This window comes from Rhinopithecus bieti, unplaced genomic scaffold (assembly GCF_001698545.2).
Source record: "Rhinopithecus bieti isolate Rb0 unplaced genomic scaffold, ASM169854v2 scaffold_9978, whole genome shotgun sequence".
NCBI lineage: Eukaryota > Metazoa > Chordata > Mammalia > Primates > Cercopithecidae > Rhinopithecus > Rhinopithecus bieti.
Genome location: NW_016806220.1, coordinates 738,639 through 762,489, shown reverse-complemented (window position 1 = coordinate 762,489; position 23,851 = coordinate 738,639). Strand labels below are relative to the sequence as shown.

The 23,851-nt window shown below is 42.7% G+C and overlaps 1 protein-coding gene across 2 annotated transcripts in view; it reads right to left on the bottom strand.

The window, feature by feature from the left end:
- POLE4 (DNA polymerase epsilon 4, accessory subunit) overlaps window positions 1-17,543 on the bottom strand; it is a 59,904-nt gene extending 42,361 nt beyond the window's left edge. Inside the window, exons 1-4 of one of the 2 annotated variants that reach the window (XM_017875276.1) lie at window positions 16,898-17,184; window positions 16,364-16,448; window positions 15,327-15,368; window positions 10,200-10,523 (exon numbers count right to left, since the gene is read on the bottom strand). In XM_017875276.1, coding sequence (XP_017730765.1) covers window positions 10,510-10,523; window positions 15,327-15,368; window positions 16,364-16,448; window positions 16,898-17,110 — 354 coding nt within the window. In that variant the 5' untranslated portion in view covers window positions 17,111-17,184 and the 3' untranslated portion in view covers window positions 10,200-10,509. Of the gene's footprint in view, window positions 1-10,199; window positions 10,524-15,326; window positions 15,369-16,363; window positions 16,449-16,897 lie in introns of those variants that run through there. The other variant, XM_017875275.1, reaches the window with a different exon arrangement.
- Window positions 17,544-23,851: the final 6,308 nt, after the last annotated feature.

Below are 23,851 nucleotides of genomic sequence, written 5' to 3'. Positions count from 1 at the left end.
AACAAATTAATCTTTACACTAATACAGAAAACCATGCCTGTCATTGCCAGGTAATTCAGCACAACAGCCAGTGAGTGGCAGTGCTGTCTGTCTTGTGTTGAAACTGGATATTTGTGTTTCAATTATTTTGGACCTGGTCCACGATGCCCCACACCTTCAATGTGGCCGGATCATCTCCTCCTGATTCTACAGCTTTTCCTTTCTCTTTCTTCCTCCACCAACTCATCTGAAACATCAAAACATTTATAGAATTTTATGAATATGGGCATAATGCAGTCTGCAGTCTCCCAAGTATGAGTGACCAAAATGCCTCAATTCCTTCCTATATCACTTCCTGTGGGAAATTTTCTTTTAATGTATGTGTTTTCTGGTAGTATAGAATTTTCTAAGAACATATTACTTGCCCGTATCCCTTGCTTGTCCGTGGCTTGGCGAGTCAGTAATCTACAAGTGGAATCACTCACAAGGACTGAAATATTCCAAGTACATATGGCCACCACATCCTCTCATCTCCCTACAGTGAAGCAACAAGGATCAATAAATCATAGCCAGAAATGGCCCCATTCATCCACAAAGAGAAATCAATGTCACAGTGAATGCAAATAGTCCAACTTCCGTAACAATCACCTTCTCTCCCTATAGAGAGAGCTACGTGGGACGCCAAGTCAGCATCAAACTGTTGCTTGGGAAAGGTAGGTTCAGAACAAAGGAAGTTGGATATATGATTGCAATGTTTAAAGGTACCTGAATGGGACAGGCTGACATATCTGTCTTGTCAATGGGACCACAGCACTATACACAGAGGCACTGGATAAGGATCTAGTGACCCCTTGTAGTACAGAACAAGCCCTACCAGCATTTGTCTCTGGGACGCCTTCCTCACTTTCATCACTGACCAGTGTCCCCTACTACTGATGCCTTCTTTTAGACATATTTGATCAGGTCAAGATGAATGGGAGGCTGAATCACTTTACTTTAAGGTTCTACTCTCAAGGGATAATCTTCCTACCTCTTGTTCCAAATTCGTGGGGAGAGCCCACCACAGCTTACATACTAGAGCATATTATTAGGAGCAGAAGGTTCTTGATTATGGTATTCTGAGCAGATGCTCACGCATTTCCTTTCCACTGCAGGAAACTTCTCAAGCAGGGACAATACATTTCTGAGGTTCATATAACTTGTAGTGAACGATACATGAGAACTCTGTGTATTAAACTCTGTACGTGGCTTGAAGAAAGTCTGGGAGGCTTCTGGGCCAGAATCCATTGAAAAGTATAATTGTCATTTCTCAGAAAACTCAGGGGAAACTTCTAAAATCATCACAGCCTAACCCTGATTTTGAAATCGCCTTTGCAAAGATTATAACAGTGAGATAAATATGGCATGGTTGACTCCATCTTGCCTCTAGCCTCACAGGCTCTCTCCCAAGCAGCTTTAATTACAGGTGAGTGCCACCATGCCTGGCTAATTTTTGTATTTTTAGTATAAATGGGGTTTCACCATGTTGCCCAGGCTGGTCTCAAACTCCTGGCCTCAAGTGATCCGCCCGCCTTGGCCTCCCAAAGTGCTGGGATTATAGGTTTGTGCCACTGTGCCCAGTCCATGTATAATTATTTTAGTGGATATATGTTTTCATGTCCCTTAAGTAAGCGCCTAAGGCAAATGCTGGTTTACAGGATAGGTGATGTTTAGTTTTATTGCAGCAACATTTCAAATGTTGTCTTTAACACATGAAAACATGTACATCACATCTTTGGACAAGGTTAGGTGAGGATGGACAAGACACACAAAGGTATTTACACTTACATGCACACACTCTCTAAAGAGAATATGTCATTAGCATGATTAATCATTGGTGACTATCCGGTTCTATTGTTTGTAACTCTCCATGGAGAAATGGAGATCTGGGATAATGGGTAGATTTTGTTTTTTAGGAAGTCTGACTTCGGAGGGAATGAAATTGAAGGCCTCAAGTGATTTGCTAACTGGGGAGAGAAATCAAGGAGTGGGTATGGCCAGCAGGCTGCTAGCTGCTTCCTCCACTGCCACCAATGAAGGATTGAAGAGGTGGTCCAATATTGCCTTGTGGTAAGCCCTCACAGCACCACCCACACAGTCAGCCCTACTCGTGTCTGGAAACGTCATTTTGAGAGCTTTCAGGGATCTTAGAGACCATCACAGTGTAGCTTGCTGAAAATATAAGCCCTGGCCGGGCGCGGTGGCTCAAGCCTGTAATCCCAGCACTTTGGGAGGCCGAGGCGGGTGGATCACGAGGTCAGGAGATCAAGACCATCCTGGCTAACATGGTGAAACCCCACCTCTACTAAAATACAAAAAACTAGCCGAGCGTGGTGGCGGGCGCCTGTAGTCCCAGCTACTCGGAGGCTGAGGCGGGAGAATGGCGTGAACCCGGGAGGCGGAGCTTGCAGTGAGCCGAGATAGCGCCACTGCACTCCAGCCTGGGCGACACAGTGAGACTCCGTCTCAAAAAAAAAAGAAAAAAGAAAAGAAAATATAAGCCCTGGAATCACATCGGCTGGATTCAAATCCCAGCTCGAACCTTAATTGCTATGCAACCTTAGGTCTAAGCCTCAGTTTTCTCATTTGTAAAATGGAGATAATAGTACCTTCTGCACAGAGCTGTCAGGAAACTTAAATGAGATCTTGCACCTCAAGTGCTTAACACAGGGCCCAAAACAATGGATGCTCCAAGCACACCCTCTATCATTATCATGTCTACATCCTCATTTTAGAGAAACAGTGGCCCAGGAAAGCAGAGTGTCCCACCAGTGCTAAAGAGCAAGGAAAGAGCAGAGTGAGCGTTAACTTAGGTCTATTGACTCCAATTCCATGCCCTTTCTGCCTCAGCATGCTGCCTTCTTCAATATACCAGACACGAGCCTAGGGGCTCAGAAAGGCAACTTTCCCCAACCTATCTGGGCACAATGCAGTCTGTGCAGACAACCTAGAAGAGATTTGTGGCTGAATGCAGGTCATTCCTAGAGAGTGAGGGGCATGGAATCATAGAATTACAGTTCAGGCTAGGCTCTACCACTTAACACTTGTAAGCATTCAAGCTCACTCTTTTAATATCTCTGAGCCTACTTCCTCTTCTGTGAGATGGAAATAATAATGCATCATGAGAATGCCTGGCACATTGTGGCCCTCTACAAGTGAGATCCTTGTTGCCTTTGGGGCTCTAACTCCTGTATCGGAACAGGGATCATTGTCCAAGAGGAGCTATCACCTCTCAGGTCCCAGAGAACACAGAGAAAAGAAGTGTAACCTGGCTTCCAGAAAATTGGGAGATTTTATCGCTCTTGAGAAGCCAATAGGCAACACTGGGACAAGCAATCTCAGGGCCAGCTCAGAGATTCACTGTTTAGTCCCAGCCCAGTGTCACAAAGCTTTTCCAGTCTCCTCCTAGTTCTTCTGGTCCCTCCTCACAACACAACAATGTGCATCATATATTAAGTAATGCAGAAAAAAATACAGACAAAGGATTTTTAAAAATAGCATCACCTAGAAATAACCATCATTAAGTAAAAATCACTTTATACATTATTCCATGAGAGAAAGATGGGTAGAATGAGCAGACAGGTAAACAGAAATACTTACATAAAAGAATACAATATCTGCTATTTTAATTACAAAATACTAAAGTTGCCTTTATGAAAATTTAACAGAAGGAAAAAACTCTAAGTGAAAATGAACTTTATGCTGGACTTCGAATGTTTCTTTGGCATAAGAAAAATTATTTCTAAACACACTCCTTGAAGGTTAAGAGACTATAAAAAAATTAAGAAATTCAAGTTATTTTTAAGGCTGGGTATGGTGGCTCATGTCTGTAATCCCAGCACTTTGGGAGGCCGAGGCAGGCGGATCACAAGTTCAAGAGATCGAGACCATTCTGGCCCACATGGTGAAATGCTGTCTCTAATAAAAATACAAAAATTAGCCAGGCGTAGTGGTGTGTGCCTATAAAGCCCAGCTTTACCGGGAGGCGCTGAGGCAGGAAAATCGCTTAAAACCGGGAGGGCAGAAGGTGGCCCAGTGAGGCCGAGATCGCACACCACTGCACTACAGCCTGGTGACAGAGCGAGACTCCATCTCAAAAAAAAAAAAAAAGAAAAGAAAAGAAATTCAAGCTATTTTTTAAAATCATGTTTCCATTTTAGAGAGTATAAATGGACTTTGGCAATGAAAAGTGATGTCTGCAACCTACCCTTCATTTCTTTATCTATTAGTTAGCTTTTGGGCTCGTTTCATTGAGTTTATGATGTTACTATTCTGTAATTCAAACACTCAGGAGGAATTTTCTTCTGTACCTTGGACTATGCGTTTTTTCTAGACTGGGCTCCTTGCCTTTTGGACACTTTTTGGTTTTGCTGTTGCTTATTATATAGTTCTGCTATTTCTTTTCACTCTGCTCATGTTTGGGCAGTCTTTCCATTTTGCTGTGATACAATAATAACAATATTACCTGACACAACTATATATGGCCTTACTATGTGCCAGTTGCTGTTCTAAGAGCTTTCTATAAATTAACTCATTTAATCCTCACAAGAATCCTGAGGTTTTATCACTATTCCCATTTTACAGATGAGAAAGTTTCAGCACAAAGAAATTAAGTAACTTGTTCAAGTAACTTAATCTTTTTTTTTTCTTTTTTTTTTTTTTTTTTGACACAGAGTCTCCCTCCGTCACCCAGGCTGGAGTGCAGTGGTGTGAATTCGGCTCACTGCAAGCTCTGCCTCCCGGGTTCACGCCATTCTCCTTCCTCAGCCTCCCGAGTAGGGGGGACTACAGGTGCCCACCACCACGCCCGGGTAACTTTTCATATTTTTAGTAGAGACGGGGTTTCACCATATTGGCCAGGCTGGTCTCAATATCCAGACCTCGTGATCCGCCTGCCTCGGCCTCCCAAAGTGCTGGGATTACAGGCCTAACTTAATCTCTTAATGGTGAAGTGGATATGTCTCACAGAGTCTCCTTTCTCTAATGCCTCCTAAGTAGCAGATAAGAAACTAGGGATTCTGGCTCCAACATTCATTTTCTTGGCCACTTTACTTTCCACTATACCTGAGGTCAACTTGTGCTCTCAACTGAGCTACAGTTTGAGGGCGCTTCTACGTATTTCTATATACCTGGCCTGAAGGTATGGTGAGTGGAGAGGGAGGATTCAGCTTAGAAGGTGTGCCAACTTGGAGGTTTAACACACAGTACTAGGATTTACTCCACCTACTTGGAACTACATTCCATCCCCTTAGCTCTAGATGCATCCTCTAGCTTAGCCTATAACCCTCACATCCACTGAAGAGTTCATCTCCATCTGCTTCACCCATTTCTCCCCAGGAGCCCTTTCCACTTCTCCACAGTCAGAAAAGGGAAAAGCTACCAACCTTTTGGTTTAATTTCCTCCTGACTGAGAGTATAAAAACTCTCAAGATTTGGGTGACTCACAGTTATGACTTCTGGCAGATGGGTTTAGAAACCTTTCTGTGTCATGCACTTCCTCTCAATTCTAGAATCTTCCATGTCATTCCTTATTCGCTTGTTGAAGTTTGTGGCACTGCAATGTGTCCCATTCCTTGTTTGATTGCTGGAGTTGAATATTTTGCTAATTTGTATGAACTTGGTGTGGGGGGGAGGGGGATTGCTCATTTATTAAACTAGGCATTAGCGAGACTGTAAGACATATCTAATTCACCATCCTGATCCAGATATGCATACAGCATACCATCCATTGTTCTTGAAGGTTCCAAGTTAGCTAGATATTGTAGATTTGATGAGGGAAACTAGAATCCTACAGGAATCTAGTTATACTTTAAACAGTATAAAAACTACAAGATGGTACAGAGGACATTCTGAGCTAATTAGTTAGGTGAAAAAAAGAAAAATGCTTTAAGTGTTAAGATGTCCAGAGATATGAAGCCTTGAATGAGGAATGTCAGATCCCTGATTCAGATACAACAAAGAAATCAGGAACATATTTTAAATTTCCTAGGTCGAGCACAATGGCTCATGTCTGTAATCCCAACACTTTGGGATGCCAAGGCGGGTGGATAACTTGAGGTCAGGAGTTTGAGACCAGCCTGGCCAACATGGTGAAACCCTGTCTCTACCAAAAATATAAAAAATTAGCCGAGCGTGGTGGCACCCACCTGTAATCCCGGATATTCGGGAGACTGAGGTAGGAGAATCGCTTGAACCCAGGAGGTGGAGGTTGCAGTGAGCTGAGATCGTGCCACTGCACTCCAGCCTGGGCGACAGAGCAAGACTCCATCTCAAAATAAATAAACAAATAGTACAATTTTCTACTTTTTAGCATAATTTTCTCTGATTCTTTTTGAATATTAGTCCTTCATACTGTTAATATCAGATTTCAATAGTTTGCTTTTCCCCATCTCCAAGCATGATCTATACCATCAGGAAATTCTACTTTAGTGCTCCCAGCCAGATATACTGGGACTGGTCTCTTTCTGATCCATTAGCCCATGACTGACAGATACTAAGGGAGGAGGAGGGCACAGGAGTTGGTGACCACAAAGGAAGCCCTGCTACTCCACAGTGACTTATACCAAAAGGTAGAAAAGTAAGGAGTCCCCTGGAAGGCACAGGTGCCTCATTTGAGTCATCTCACCAACAGAGCTAAGTGCAGCTAAGAACCATTTATAGGATTTTTTTTCAAAATTTAATATCTTGTGGAACTGGGAGAAAATATTTACATAATACATATCTGGTAAATACAAATTCAAACCACAATGAAATACCACTACACACCTATTATAATGGCTAAAATTTTTAATACCAACTGCTGACATGGATGCAAAACAACTGAAATTCTTAAACACTGCTGGTATAAGTGCAAAATGGTACAGCCACTTTGGAAAACAGTTGGCATTTTCTTTAATAATTAAACATACACTCACAATAAGATCCAGCAATCCCACTCCTATATACCCAAGAAACAACAAAAAGTGATGTTCACACAAAAACCTATATGCAAACGTTACAGTAGCATTATTCATAATCACTAAAAACCGGAAGTAACTCAAATGCCCTTCAACTGGCAGATAAACAGATTGTGGTACTTACATCCCATACAACAAAACACTATTCAACAATAAAAAGGAACATACTACTGATAACATGCAACATGGATGAACTTTAAATACCTTATGCCAAATTGAAGCCAGACTCAAAAAGCTACATACTGTGTGATTTGATTTATATGACATTCTGGAGGTGGCAAAATCACAGGGACAATAGATTACTGGTTTCCAGGGACATTGTTGGTGGGATGGGTTGACTACAAAGGCGTGGCATGAGGGAATTTTGTGGTGATGTAACCGTTCTATACCTTGTGATGGTGATTTTAGGTATTTATTAAAGTTCAGAGCTGTACACTAAAACAGGTAAATTGTGCTAAAAAAAAATAAAGTTCACAAAAGAAAAATATGTCCTGTGGAAAAAATTTTAAAATAACCTACTTAATTGGTAAGAGAAAGCTCAGGAAGGGTGATTAACATATCATTGGAGGTAATGAGTAGCAGGATGAGAACCAGTAATCTCCCAGCCCCTGTCCAGGATCCTTTCCACTACAGCAGAATTTCTGATTTTTTTTTAACCTTGATTTTCAATAAGAAGTATATTAGTTTTCTATTGCTGCCATAATAACTTACCACAAATTCAGCAGCTTAGACACTTATTTACCTCAGAGTTCTGCAGGCCAGAGGTCCAGTACGGCATAACTAGATTCTGTGCTCGGGGTTTCACAAGGCCAAAGCAAATATGTCAGAATGTGTCAGCTGGCCCGGCTGTTATGAGGAGGCTTGAGGGGAAAATCCACATTCAACTGCACAGACTATTGGCAGAATTCCGTTCCATGCGGTTGTGGGACTGAGGCTGTTTCCTAGCTGTTGATCATCACTCTCAGCATCTAAAGCCTGCCCACATTTCCTGCCTTATGCTCCCTCCATCTTCAAAGCCAGTAACAGGCCTTGTCCTTTTCATGCCTTAAATCTTTCTGACAGCCCCTTCCGCCCTCAGCTGGGAGAAAGCTGTTTTTAAGAGCTCATGTAATTACTCGGCCTGCACAAACAATCTAGGATCATCTACTTGAAGGTTAACAGATTAGTAACATGACTTACATCTGCAAAATTGCTTCAGATATGTAATGTAACATATTCATGGGCATAAAACCAGTGGGTGAAGGTGATGGGGGCCTTCCTTCTGTCTGCCTACCACATACATTTTACACAATGACCTAATATACACACATGTAAATGAAACAACAATTAGAACACTTACCTTTACTAAGTTCAACAGTGTTATTTCAAAATGCTAGTGGCAACACACTTTGATTTCACATCCCACTAATGAGCTGCAAACTATAATCTGAGTTTATCTTGAAAATGGACCATAATATCCTTTTACATTCCCATTGGCAACGATAATAGGAGGTCTAGAGAAGGGCCTCTGGGGTCTGTTTCATGCTCGAAATCATACGCAATGTTATAGAACTAATTACAAGAAATACAAGACAATCCCCAATTAGAGAGATCCTAGAGAATACCCAGCTAGCACTACTCCAGTTGTCAAGGTCATGAAAAATGAGGAAAGACTAAGAAACTGCCATAGACCAGTGGAGACTGGGGCAACATGACAAGTAAATATGATATAGTAACATGGACTGGATCTGAGAAAAGGGGTATTAATGAAAAAATGGTGAAATCCAAATAGACTGTAAACAGTAACCTATAAATGTCCGTTTCTCAGTTGTGACCAATGTACTTGGTAATGTTAACAATGCGGGGGAGCCGCAGTGGCTCAGGCCGGTTGCCCTGGCACTCGGGGAGGCGAGGCTACATGTTCGAGACCAACCTGGTCAACATTGATTGACAAAAAAAAAAAACTTTGGCCAGGCGCGGTGGCTCAAGCCTGTAATCCCAGCACTTTGGGAGGCTGAGACGGGAGGATCACGAGGTCAGGAGATCGAGACCATCCTGGCTAACACGGTGAAACCCCATCTCTACTAAAAAAAAATACAAAAAAACTAGCCGGGCGAGGTGACGGGCGCCTGTAGTCCCAGCTACTCAGGAGGCTGAGGCAGGAGAATGGCGTAAACCCGGGAAGCAGAGCTTGCAGTGAGCTGAGATCTGGCCACTGCACTCCAGCCTGGGCGACAGAGCGAGACTCCGTCTCAAAAAAAAAAACAATGGGGAAACGAGGTAAGGGGCATATGAGACTTCTCTCTACTGCCTTTGCAACTCTTCTGCAAATCTAGTATTACTCCAAAATAAAGCTTATTTTTTAAACATTACAGTACAGAACATCTGTGCATCATTCTAGGGAGCAAATCCCATGGACTATTTTAAAAATGATCCATGACCCAATTAACAACCACTGTCCAAGGCTTCCTGCTGCTTTCCTTAACTGCTACTTTCTAGGTACTCTGCCTCCTTCGTTATGTCACCCACAACTTTCCTCCAAACCAAAGCTTAGCCAGGGACTGCAAGATGTAGGGAATGAGGAGTGATTATGTAATGAGTATGAAGTTTCAGCTTGGGAAGATTTTTAAAGTTCTGGAGATGGATGATGGTGTTAGTTGCACAACAATGTGAATGTACTTAATGCCATGGAACCACATGCTTAAAAATTATTACAAAAGTAAATTTTACTTTATGTACAATTTACTACAATTTTTTAAAATGAGGTACTAGTACATGCTATATAGCATAGATAATCCTTAAAAACATTATCAAAGTGAAAAAAGCCAGACACGATAGACCACATTATTACATGATTCCATTCATATGAAAATGTTCTAAAATCGACTGTGGTTGACTGGTGTACGTATTTGTGAATATACTAAATACCACTGAATTGTATACTTTAAATTGGTGAAATATAGAGTATGTGGATTATAGGTCAATAAATAAAACTTAAAAAAAAAAAATTTAACTGGCTTTCAATCTAGGACCGTCCTATTTATTTGAACTCCTCAGGTCAAGCGGTATTCCATAAATTCTGGAACCACTTTCTGGTGACGTGCTGGAAAAATAAAAGAACAAAATTAATGAAAGGACTGCAGGTTAGAATGGCTGGGAGGGAAGATCAGGAAGGTCTGTGACCAGGTACGGTGGCTCTCCAGTCACAGGGTAAGAACAAAGGCGAGATTATAAAACACACTAGACTGAGGTTGATCAAAAACCTTTATTCTGGTCCTTATCATTCAGGAAGTCACTTATGCAGAACACTTTCTTCATCCCTGCTCTAAGCAGCAGCAGCTGCATCCAGGCTTGATATGGAAGACAGACAGAAGCAGTGGAAGACCTTGCAGAGAAGAGCTAATTGATGAGATCTCTGCTTATCCCGGCATAGGTGAAGGCAGAACAGGAAGAGTGTGTGTAAGTGCAAAGACTCTGTTCTTCAAAGCTGAGGCCTGTGGAGAGGGGTGAACTGAAGGCTGCAGATGAAGGCTCACAAAACTGCCCCGCTCAGCAATCAATCCAAAGTACCTAAACATACAAAGAGCAATGAGTATACCTGGGGACCTCAGGAGCTGGATTAGTGTAATAAGCTGGGCTAAGTTCATGCAGAAGAGGCTCCGGTATTGGCAGCAGTTCTCTAAGACCAAAATACTAATTTTGAGGATGATCTATCCAAAATATCCCCAGGGAAAAACACGTCATTACAGATGGTGGGCAGTTAGGAATTAAGCATACTAGTCTGAAGAGTTAGAAGTGGGAAAAGGGCTAAGAAGTCGTCGTGTAAGTTAATGAACATTGATGAAGACCATATAAGGATGGAATAATATAAAATAAATGAGGTCAACTCTCTAATTAAAGAGAAACCTTTAGAAAGTTTCAGTTCCAGATGGGGGACTGGGCCCACAAGTATGTATGCCCTCCCATCCAAGATTCCATTCAAAAGGTAAAAAAGTTTAAAAAGTATAAATCTACAACACATAGGGGCCCACTGGCAGTTAATGGATTTCAACAAAAAAACTGAGTAACAGAAACCTGATCAAAGTAGGCTTATAAATAGAGCAGAGGGAAAAGGAGCCTGGAATGAACACAGAGGGGCTGCAGCAGAAGAGGAGGCCCATCTGCCTAAAAGAACCATGAGGAAGCTCCAGGCTCCGGTCATCAGGAATGGCGACGTGAGACGAAAATTTGGTGAGTGACCAGAGGGTCTGTATGAGAAACAGTTGCCCCTGTCTCCCCAAAGCCCTCCCCACAGACAGCACAACCAGAAGACAGGCATTAAAAGCTAACTTGGAAGAAAAGAAAAAAAAAAACCACAGGGCTCTCTTCTAAAGAACCATGTTTTTTTTTAAAAAAAAAAAAAAAAAAAGGCTAGGCGCAGTGGCTCATGCCTGTAATCCCAGCACTTTGGGAGGGGGAGGTGGGCAGATCACTTGAGATCAGGAGTTCAAGACCAGCCTGGCCAACACAGTGAAACCCCATCTCTACCCAAAAATACCAAAATTAGCCAGGCGTGGTGGTGCACGCCTATAGTCCCAGCTACTTGAGAATCTCCTGAACTTGGAAGCAGGGGTTGCAGTGAGCAGAGATCATGCCACTGCCTTCCAGCCTGGATGACAAAGCAAGACTCCATCTCAAAAACAAATAATAAATAAAAATGAAATAAAATATACGAAGCATTGTTAAAATCAATTTTAAAAGGACAAAATGCCTAACAGAAAAATAGGAGACACCCCTCAAAAAAAAAACAGGCATGCATATGAAAAGATGTTCAATATCACCTACAATCAGGGCAATACAAACTACCACCACAATGCAACTATCACTTACATTCAATAACAGCATGTCAAAAATCAAAAACTCTGGTAATACCAAGCGTGGGTAAGAATGAGAAGCAATGGGAATTATTATGCACTGCTGGTAGGAATGTGAATTGGAATACATGAAGTTCAGCAGTACCTGCCAAAGATGGAGATATGAATACCCTATATATCCTGGGTTCCAGCAGTATTATATATTTTATACACACATACACATCCACCCTAGAGAAACATGTACAAGACTGTTCACAGCAAATTGTTTATAATAGGAAAAATAAGGTTTCCCAAATATCAACATTACAATAGCTCAATTGTGGTACTGTCATATAGCAAGGAACATGAACAAATGAGTTATGTGCAATCATACAGATGAATCTCATAAATGTGTTAACTTAAAGAAAACAGTTGTGTGACAGATGTTGACCAACGAATGCATATGGTTTGGTTCCATTTGCAGAGAGTTCGAAAAAACAAAACTAAACTTTAGTGTTCAGGGATGCATGCTAATATAGTAAACTATAAAGAAAAGGAAGCAATTACCAAAAAAGTTAGAATACAGTAATGTCGGGAAAAGGGATGAGAAGAGGTATGATGAAGAATGAATATATGTGGGACTTTTGGGGGCTGACGATACCCTATCCCTTGGCCAAGATGGTGGTTACGAGGGTATTCATTTTATCATTTATTGACTTTACATTTACAGCACACACTTTACATATGTTGTATTTCATAAGACTTAGAAAAAGAATATACATATGCACATATAAACATATTTGCATAAAATATCCACATTACACAAGAAAACTAGTAACAGTTGTTTGCAGGGAGGGGACCTGAATGAGTAATTAAGGGACAGAGAGAGGGTAGAGAAAGACTGTTCACAGTCCTAGTTTTCAACTTCTACCATCAATGAGGGATAAAGCATGGAAGATTTAACTGTGATAAGATTTAAATGTTATTAGCTTTGACAATGTCAAATTACTAGATAACACAAATTGATAGCTAGATGTGAACTAAAAAGGGAAAAGGGATACATGCACTAATAGTCATACGTTACAAACTGGGGAGTCAAGAAATACATTAAAAGTTGGACACAACAACAACCGAAGACATTCCAGTATGTTATATAAACTGTAGAGGTAAAGAAACTAAAACTAGTGATACAACTACCAAAAATAAGAAAGACAAGGGCATTTATGGGGTTCTACAGGTTAGCCAAATCTTCATTTATCACAGCAGGAAGTCAACACACACTGTCTACAGCTGACACATCAATGGGTAAGCATATTAATTAGAAATAAACGTAACCACCAGAAAAGCTCAAAACACTAACAAAACAGTGGGTGGACAGCAGCTACACTTCATTATAAGCCATTAGGTAACTATTTGATTTTCAACCATGGATATGTATTGCTCATAAAAAGAAAAAAAAATGTATTTACTTAGACCATACACATCTAAGGACATAAGAACATTTATTTTACCAAGTAAAAAATAATATAATGCAGACTGAATCCACAGGGGCTATGGTGGCTAACATTCAGATCTACCAATGTAGGTTAGAGCAGAGGGATTCAATTACAGAGATAAATGAGGATGAAAGCAGAGGATGAAAATAAACACAGCAATCATTCAATAAATGGCCATTTATTAAAAATCCAAGCTAAGCACTACGCTGTGATAGAGGCTAGAGTGGAAAACTACGTAAGACCTTCCCACTTCTACTCCAAGTACCCTCCAGTTTACTTTCCCCAGGACAGCAATGTTGTGTACTTAAAATACAAATCGGATCATATCACTCCTGTCTTTGAAAAGCTGGTAATTAAAATGAAGAGGTAAAGTAGGCTCCAAACATTTTGACTGGAGAACTTACAGAAAGTCTGTCACAAGGAGTGCCTGCCTTAGGTAGGACTAAAAAAAGTTAATTTTAAGAAAAATGAGTAGGTGGAAAGAGGCTGAAGAAAAATCTGCAAATTAAAAGAATGCTCAATAGTCTAGGCATGAAGCTAGCCATGGTAATGTATCTAATAAGACATTTTAAAAATATCTATTAAAAGGACCAGGGGCCGAGGTTGACATGGAGATGCAGAACAAAGGGGCAAAAAAGAGTGGAATAAATCAAGAGATTTCTAAAGGTAATAAGGCTTAGAGGAGGCAATGAGAACACCCTGGGAGAACGAAATGAGGATACATGGCTTTTGCTAAGCTATTCAATCAAAATACAGTCACGTGTCGCTCAACAACAAGGATACATCCTGAGAAATGCATTACATCTTCAGGCGATTTCACCACTGTGTGAACACCATAGAGTGTACTTACACAAAGCTAGATGGTATAGCCTACTATACACTTAAGTCTACAGGGTATACCTATTGCTCTCAGGCTACAGATTTGAACAGCATGTTACTGTACTGAATACTGTAGGCAAATGTAACATGGTGATAAGCGTATTTAAACATATCTAAACATAGAAAAGGTAATGTATTTCATTAGGATGTTATGACCACTACCTCACTGGGCAACAGGAATTTTTCAGCTCCATTATAATCTGATGGGACCACCCTCATGTGAGCAGTCCATGGCTGACCAAAATGTTATTGTGCAGCACATGGCTATATATGTGTAGTGAAGAGTAAGCTGATCAGATTTAAGAATTAAGTAGCGGCCAGGCGCGGTGGCTCACGCCTGTAATCCGAACACTTCGGGAGGCCAAGGCGGGCGGATCACGAGGTCAGGAGATCGAGACCATCCTGGCTAACACAGTGAAACCCCGTCTCTACTAAAAATGCAAAAAAAAAAATTAGCCGGGCGTGGTGGCGGGCGCCTGTAGTCCCAAAAACTTGGGGAGGCTGAGGCAGGAGAATGGCGTGAACCCGGGAGGCGGAGCTTGCAGTGAGCCGAGATCGCGCCACTGCACTACAGCCTGGGCGACAGAGGGAGACCCCGTCTCAAAAAAAAAAAATTAAGTAGCAGAAATAGCTCTGAGGCAAGGTAGCTAAAATTAGGTATTTCAAATATTTGCTTTTTTAATGAAAAAATTTAGTTAGTACACAAGTTAATCCATGACTCCTAAAAATAAATACAGACAAGTACAAGTCTTATTGCAGCAAAATAATCACTTCATACAGATTGCTAAAGAAAAAAGAACAAGTGGTGACCCTTTAAATGTTGACAATTGTTTCTGATCTCTAACATGATAAGGGGGGCAAGCCTGATATCTAAGTATGGCGAACAAGATACGAATCAAACTTCTGAATTCATCTAACTACACTGGGATCTTTATATTCTCTCCTATTTCTTTATGGCTAGCAATTTTCAGGTAGAAGTTTTAATTCCCCAAGGGAGAAAACTGAACCTCATTTAGAAAGTTACTTTTTTCTATCCTAACAGCAAGTACGGAGAAAGAATTACCCCTACACAAACAAGAAGCAGGCATCCGTTTCATGAGGTCTTGAATTTGACATCAACATGCAAAAGACAGGCGGAAATTATTGCCCACTGAGAGAGAACTCACCTTCCAGAAAAGCAAATTCATCCACAGCTTCTATTGCATTATCTGAAACACAAGGCAAAGAGACACCTGACTAACTCCAGCCATGCTGACGTCAGTCAGAAAACAGCACAATCTACAGTGAAGGGCATGAGGCTTTGGGCAAATGAGGGCAATTATAAGATGCGTCCCTTGCTGCCTTGAGATCCCTATCTACTCTACCAGCAACTCTCATATACATTAGTTGTCTCCCTAGAAGAGTAAGAAAGTGTAGGCAAATATCGGCCGGGCACGGTGGCTCAAGCCTGTAATCCCAGCACTTTGGGAGGCCGAGACGGGTGGATCACGAGGTCAGGAGATCGAGACCATCCTGGCTAACACGGTGAAACCCCGTCTCTACTAAAAAATACAAAAAACTAGCCGGGCGAGGTGGCGGGCGCCTGTAGTCCCAGCTACTCGGGAGGCTGCGGCGGGGAATGGCGTAAACCCGGGAGGCAGAGCTTGCAGTGAGCTGAGATCCGGCCACTGCACTCCAGCCTGGGCGACAGAGTGAGACTCCGTCTCAAAAAAAAAAAAAAAAAAAAAAAAGTGTAGGCAAATATCACTCAATGTGGGGGGGAGTGGGCTCCTAAAATACATCTAAATTATTTATTCGCTTTGCTCTTAAAGTTATCAGAGAAGAATGTGGCAATAGACGCAGGGCGCATGAGAACACGGTATATGAAAGCTTACACAGGTGAGGGTTACCAGCCAGACAAGAGTCAGAAATCAAATCCCCAGTTGCTAGGTGAAAAAGAATTATGTTTTTCTGGTGCAATTTGGCATAAGGTATGAAGGGATCCAGTCCGCTTTGGCAACCCCAGACACCACACACTGCTCCACCACCCCAAGCAGAAAGCCTCTACAGGTAGGGCTTCCTGGCACTGTGGCCAACAGAAACCATCCTGGGGAGAGACGCTGTGGCACCTCTCAGATCAGAGTGACGTCTTCTCAACCTGTGCAAGGCAAAACCAGCCCAGCCCTCCCTTCTCTGTCCCCAGACACTGGCAGTGCCACTCTACCCAAGTCTCTCCTCTGAAGAGTTTTCCTTTTTCCCTGCTGAGCGCAACAGTAGGCATCTTTTGCAATGGTCTCCACAAACAGTTCCTGTGAAGTAAAAAAGCAAAGTTTTAGTAATGGGTTCTAGCACACTGAAGAGGTGAGGGCTCTGGTTTGTGGGTGGGGGCAGAAAGGGAAAAGAAAGGCTCAGGGGCAAGAAAATGTTCTGGAAGCTAAGATTGTCCTGGAGGGTACCACTCCGCTACCCTCTTCCCAGTATTTTCCTTCATTCACTAAAGACTCCTACAAGTTCTGTATGAGGCCCTGGAGATACAAATTAAAGTCACTCACTAACCAGGTCCTCAACAAGAGGGAGGAGTGTTAACAAAACATACAACTCGCATAGGTCCCCGGCCCCTTTCCTCCGCCTTCCGGGTCCGCACCTACATCTCAAAACCCAGCCCACGCCGCCCTAAGCCCCGCCCGCGGAAGGCCCCGAGGCTCCGCCCCGCGCTCCACCTCCCCCACCCCCGCGTGCCCTCGCGCTGCTGCCGCACCGCGGCTCGTGCCAGAATGAAGATGGCTTCTTGTCCCGCTAGCGTGACGTCGGGGTCCGCCTTCACCAAGGCCTTCACTCGCGCCAGAGGCAACCTCGAGAGACGAGCCCCAGGCACACTCGTTGGGGCTTGGGGCTGCAAGGCCGCTGCTTCCCCAGCAGGTCCCTCTTCCTCTCGGGGTGTCCCGCTTCCTGCCGCCGCCGCCGCCGCCATCCCGGCCCTGAGCGTGCTGCGCGCGGCCGCCGACTGTGCGCGCGCATGCGGCGCAGGCCCTTTCCCGCGCGGGCTGGAGGCCACACCCTGTGTAGGCGCGCGACTCCGCCCCTACGCGGCAGGGCGGTGCCGGAAACCCGGTGGGCTGGGACTGAGCTCGGCTCTTACCTCGCGCTTGGCCACCCTTGGGCTGTCGTGCACTTGGTTGACGCTACCGGCGACCCTCTGGCCCGTTGGGCCTGTGGAGCCCAGGCACCTCCCCTTGGTACCTGTGCCAGGCTGGTAAGGGGAGAAATCTAGACCGAGCTCGCAAGAGAGCCTCCGTCGAAACAGAATGTTTATACTCCAAGGCTAAGGAGGGCACGTGTCCGAGGGAGGCCCGGCACTGGAGGTGCCAGCATCGTGGAAGAGGATGCCAAGGAGGCAGCGAAGTCTGGACCAAATTCAGTTATGGATGCTCTTGAAGGAGGAATAGTGGTTTTGCAGGCAGATACGAAGAAATTCAGCCCAGCCAGAGGAAACAAGAAAAAGTCATGGAAGCTGGAAAGGATGAAATTGTGGTTGTGAGGCTTCCACGTTTGTTCAAAAACAGGTTGCATCACAGCTTTGGTTCTCAAATTTGACCTCAAGATCCCTTTACGGTCTTAAAGATTATTAAAGAGCCCAAGTAGCTTTTGTTTCTGTCAGTTACATCAGTACTTTATTAGAATTAAAACAAAGTTTTAAAATACTGATTTAAAATTACTAATGAATTACAAGCTAACAACGTTTTATGACAAGTAACTTTTAAAAAATAAATCTAGTAAGAAAAGTCTCTAATGTCTGATTTCATGTGAGAACTGGATTCTCTAGCTGCTTCTGTTGATAACGTTAGCACTTCTCAGGTAACTGAAAAACTACTGCATCTCCTTAAGAGAATGTGAATGAAAAAGACAACCTCTTAGTAGTATTAAGAAAATAATTTTGACTTCATGGACTCCTGAAAAGGGTCTCCAGAAAATTCCCACCCCCATGAATCCCCACACCACACTTTGAGGTCTGATACCATAGAGGAACAGTTAATATTTACAATAGGTTTAATCTAAGTCAACCATAATAATAGTGAACACTTTTGAGCATTTACTATGTGCATGATTCAAAGTGTTTTACATTTATGTAAATCATAACTTCTGTGGTTTTCACAATACCCTATATATTTTAACCTCATTTTACAAAATAAGCTTAACCTTATTATTGAAACCTTACTTGAAAACATTGAGGCGCAGAGTGGTTACTGAGTCACACACACACGACAGAATGTGGTGAAGCCAAGATGAAGCTGAATTAAATGACATCTGAAATCACTCAATTCCAAAATTATGTAGTAAACTCTGACTGGTGTACGGGTGGAAAGGTGTGAAACATTTCTTTACCCATTTTAAGGGTCACAGCTGACACTCCTATAACACACACAAAAAAGCATAACAAATCTATTCAATCAAAGTTTTACATGACATGAGAGTCCAAAAATGCAGACCACAAAACCTAGAGGAAACTGTCTATTTTTATGCTTAGGTTATATGAAGAGGCGATAGCTGTGTAGAAATGTGATTAGAGGCCTGGTACAATGGGTGACACCTGTAATCCCAGCACTTTGGGAGGCCAAGGCAGGAGGACCGCCTGAGCCCAGGAGTCCTCAGCCTGGGCAACAGATGGAGACCCTATTTCTACACACACACGCGCACACACACACACACATACACACACATATACACATATTAATTAGCTGGGTATTGTGATCCTATAGTCCTAGCTACTTGGGAGGCTGAGGTGGGAGGGTTGCTTGAGCCCAGGAGTTCAAGGTTACAGTAAGCAATGATTGCACCACTGCACTCCAGCCTGGGCGACAGAGAGAGACCCTGTGTCTTAAAAGAAAAGAAATGTGATTGGACAAAACAGAATGATAATGATCTAATGTAATAGACTGAATGGGGAAACCCAGCAAGGCCTGTCTATTCATATTCTTTTTGGCCTCTCTGTGTAGCCTTCCTTCTGGTATTAGGGCAGGACCCTTCTGAAATGAGGGTCTTCAAGAGAGAAGGCAGAAAGTAAACTTTCTAGGTTTTACGGCTTGCTTGGAGGAAGGGAAGTTCTAGTTTCTATGACCTGGCTTGGGAAAGAGGAATTCTGGTTTCCATGACTCACTGTGAAGAGTGGTGGTGTTACAGTGGGTAGCTAGACACAAACAGGGCAAGATAGGTCCCCCACACTCCACCGGGAATGTCAGACGATCATCAGGTGATGGTCGGACAGTGGTCACACCGCCTCTCTAAAATAGTAATTGCTCACAGCCAGCGCCAGGGAAAGGCAGTTTCCCTATAGATAGAAAAATCCTGAAACTTACGATCAGGAGCTTCCTGATGAGATCTCAGGAGTGGGGCGAGTGGGCTCACACATGCACACTAAGAGGCAAAATGGTGGAATTTAACTGGTATGTGACCTTCTGGGGGCATTCCACCAAAAAAGGGAAGAACGCCTCAGGTGAGCATGCTTACAACTTCAATAAATACACTGCACACGCTCCCCTCCCCAGCACTAGCAGGCTATTGTGCATTTGGACAGCCCACCCCAAGGGAAAAATCAGGGTAGAAGGGTTGCAAGACCCCAGAAGTATGCCAATATATAGAAACCCAAGTCAAAAGGTCAAACCTTGCACTTGTTCTTCAAGTCATCCGCTTGAGCCTCTTCCCAGTGTACTTTCCTTCCTTTCGTTCTTGCTCTAAAGCTTTTTAATAAATTTTCACTCCTGCTTTAAAACTTGCCTCAGTCTCTTCTTCTGCCTTATGCCCCCTTCAGTCGACATCTTCTGAGGAGACAAGAATCGAAGTTGCTGCAATTCGCTGCCAGTAGCTGTAGTAACTTCCACTGCTTACAGTGGAAAACAGGACAGGAGAAGTTCAGAAAGACCTTACTTCTGAGACCTTTCCAATTTTCTTCAGTTCAAAGTACTCAGCATTCCAAAGTACCATACTTTGGGGTATCATGTAATGAGTCCCAACCCTGAATTTGCACAGAGACACTCTACTATAGCAGAATAAGAGTCTTGGCCCAGAATTAAAATCTGCAGAAGAGGATATGAGTTGCAGAAAATTGAACCAGAGCCACTGTTAGGGCCTCAGTCCTGAGTTCTCTTCAAATTATATTTGTGGACACTCTCGCTCATGGAAAGCTCCACACAAAATTCATAAAAGCGTGGCCAGATTCTTGTGTCACAGTGCACAAGAACACTTCACAAGAGCTGTATTCCAGCAATCGCAAAGTAGTTAAGTACTAAATTGACCTAAATTCTGAATTAACGTAAGACAGTTGACAATGGTGGGGGTGTTACCAGACCCCACCACTTACCCAAAGTTAGCCTTTGGGTCAGGAGTTTCCTTGCTAGAGTCCCTTTCGTGGTCACCAGAAAAATGTTACAGGAAGGGGGTCGTGATCCAGACCCCAAGAGAGGGTTCTTGAATCTCACACAAGAAAGAATTCAGGGCAAGTCCATAAAGTAAAGTGAAAGCAAGTTTATTAGGAAAGTAAAGGAATGAAAGAATGGTTACTCCATAGGCAGGGAAGCCCTGAGGGCTGCTGGTTGCCCATTTTTGTGGTTATTTCTTGATTATATGCTAAACAAGGGGTGGATTAATCATGCCTCCCCTTTTAAGACCATAGAGGATAACTTCCTGACGTTGCCATGGCATTTGTAAACTGTCATGGCACTGGTGGGAGTATAGCAGTGAGGATGACCAGAGGTCACTCTCCTGGCCATCTTGGTTTTGGTGGGTTTTAGCTGCCTTCTTTACCGCAAACTGTTTTATCAGCAAGGTCTTTATGACCTGTATTTTGTGCCAACCTCCTATCTCATCCTCTGACTTAGAATGCCCTAACCATCTGGGAATGTAGCCCAGTAGGTCTCAGCCTCATTTTGCCCAGCTCCTATTCAAGATGGAGTTGCTGTGGTTCACATGCCTTTAACAGGGGCAGGAGGAGTTAAGATTTCTTGAAAGGGCTGGGTCAACTTGGCTTTCAGAGGATTCTCATTTCAACCCCCTTTTCTTCCCAATTTTGTCTCATTCATATGTTCCCTGCCTTTCCTCCTTTTCTCCTTTTTTGTTCCCCTTCATGTTTTTTTTTTTCCCCCTCATCACTTGAATGTCTCACCACCTGGCTCAGTCCCTCCTTCTCTCCCTGGTTTGACTATGACTAACCAAGAGTTTATGGAGACCAGACAGGACTTCTGGCTATGAGTGTTGAACGGCACTAAGGTGTGTTAGAAAGGGAAATCACGTTTCACAGTTTTTGAGTTTCAGTGGAAAAAAGGCAGAGGAAACAGGAAGACAAAGGTTGAAAAGCTCAAAAAAGTCACATACACACACACACACACACACACACACATACACAGAGTTTACATTCCAGTCCAAACAGAGTGAAGGCTAAACAATATCTTTAAAAGGCTACGTGATGAAAATTAGTGCAAAAAAAAAAAAGATGTGTGTTAAATGAAGTTTGGCCTAAAGCTGTCTCTGTACATAGTTTAAGTTTGGCCTAAAGGTTTCTTCATATGTGGAGAAATGCAAGGTTAACTTGATGTGAAAACGGTCACCTACTCTTGTAAGAAATAGCCAAGTTTCAGCCAATTACAGGCAACCAACTGTTCAAACCAGGTTCAAATAAGGCAAACATCAAACTATAACCAATCCAGCTATTTCTGTACCTCACTTCCATTTTCTGGACATCATTTTCCTTGTTATCCTACCATGCAGCAGGCCTAGAGTCACTCTGAATCTATTCTGGTTCTGGGGGCTGTCTGATTCGAGAATCATTTTTTACTCAATTAAACTGTAAAATTTAACTTGTCTAAAGTTTTTCTTTTAACCTGTGAAGTATTTTATCTAATAAACTAGAGATTAAACACAGCTTGCCATCTACCGTACTGGAGTAAGTGTCCTACCCAGGAGATAAGTATGTGAAGGAACCAGTAACACTTCATTTCTGAATTATTTTTAAAAAACAATCATATATGTGTTATATGTACATGTGTGTATTGTTAAAAGATAAACCTAGGCACATTAAAACTTTAAAGAGTTTATTTGAGCAGATAGTGATTCATGAATCAGGTAGTGCCAAACCACATGTGGGTCTGGGCTCCACTGAGGCAGTGGGAGGGGAAATGTTTTATAAAGTATTTGTGGAAGCAAGACAAAGAAAATATTTGATTGGTTAAAGTAGAGCGGTAGCCATAAAGTTCCCAGTTAGAGGTGAGTTGGCAGTGATACAGAATGGCTGGGCTCTCAGTTAAACCCCACCATTAAGCCTGGAACTAACTACAGCCCTAAGTGAAAACAGCTGACCCATTTTTCTACCTGAATGTTACCTTTTTGGCCTGCCACACCCCTATCCTGTGCTCATAAAAAGACTTTAACTGGCAGAGCAATACAAGCGACTGAGCGTCAGGGACACAAGCAGCTGAGCATTGAGGATACAAGAGGCTGAGCATCAGGGATACAAATGGCTGAGCAGTGAGCAGAGAAGCAACTGAGCATCTGAGACTACGGATAGATGCAGCTAACTTCAGACAGTGCAGCTTCAGGCAAAGATCTCCTTCTTCTCGCACCACCCCCTTTCCAAGTCCCCATTCTGCTGACAGCCACTTCCACTTCCATCACCCAATAAAATCCTCTGCATACACTACCCTTCAATTCATTCATGTGACCTAATTCTTCCTGGACACTGGACAAGAATCCAAGTGCCAAGAGGACAAGGGCTGGGACACTCCTACAGGGCCCTGCACAGAGCCTGCTCCCGCCAGAGAGGAGCAACTGGCCAGTTCCAGCATTAGTTCACTGTGGTTCCCACACTCTTCTTGCTCACATACTCCCTCACATGAGGAGTGGCCAGTGGCAGGCTGAATGAAATGAGCTACTCCAGTTCCCTCCCACGAAGAAGGTCAAGATCAAGGAAAAAAATTCCATCTCAACAGTTTCTGACTGGTTATGCTTAAGCTTTGTTTTCCTGCAATATGGCTGTTCATGCTGAGTTAGGTTTCAGTTTGGCGATATAGAAACCCAAGACAGTGGAACCATCTCAGCCTAATGGCCTCCCAATTATTTATTTTAACAGGGCATCATTGTATGTATATTTGTGCACGAATATATATGTGTACATAAATGTATACATATACAGACACATATTTGGAAGGTTAGTGATTAAATAAATCACAGGGAAAATAGAGGGCATACTAGGGTAACAAAAAGGTAAAAACAAATCACCAGACTGTTTAAAAGGAAAAAATAAAGAGAACAAAAATGAAGTAAATAAGTTTGTCCATGGAAATCTTGGGATGCAGGAATTACTTAAGCACTTAAAAACTAATTACAAGGGGAAAGCATGTTGAGAAAAAGAAAAGGGAGAAACCAAAGATACAAAGGAAAAGGTTACTCTTAATCAATTCAGTGTTTAAATAAATTGTTGAGGCAGCAGTTCTCAAACTTGGTCTCGACTTTTTTTTCAGGTTTATTATATAGGTAAATTGCATGTCATGGGGGTTTGGTGTGCAGATTATTTCATCACCCGAGTAATAAGCATAGTACCCAAGAGGTAATTTTTTGATCCTCATGCCCCTCCCACCCTCCACCCTCAAGCAGGCCACAGTATCTGTTGTTCCCTTCTTTGTGTCCATGTATATTCAATGTTTAGCTCCCACTTATAAGTGAGAAT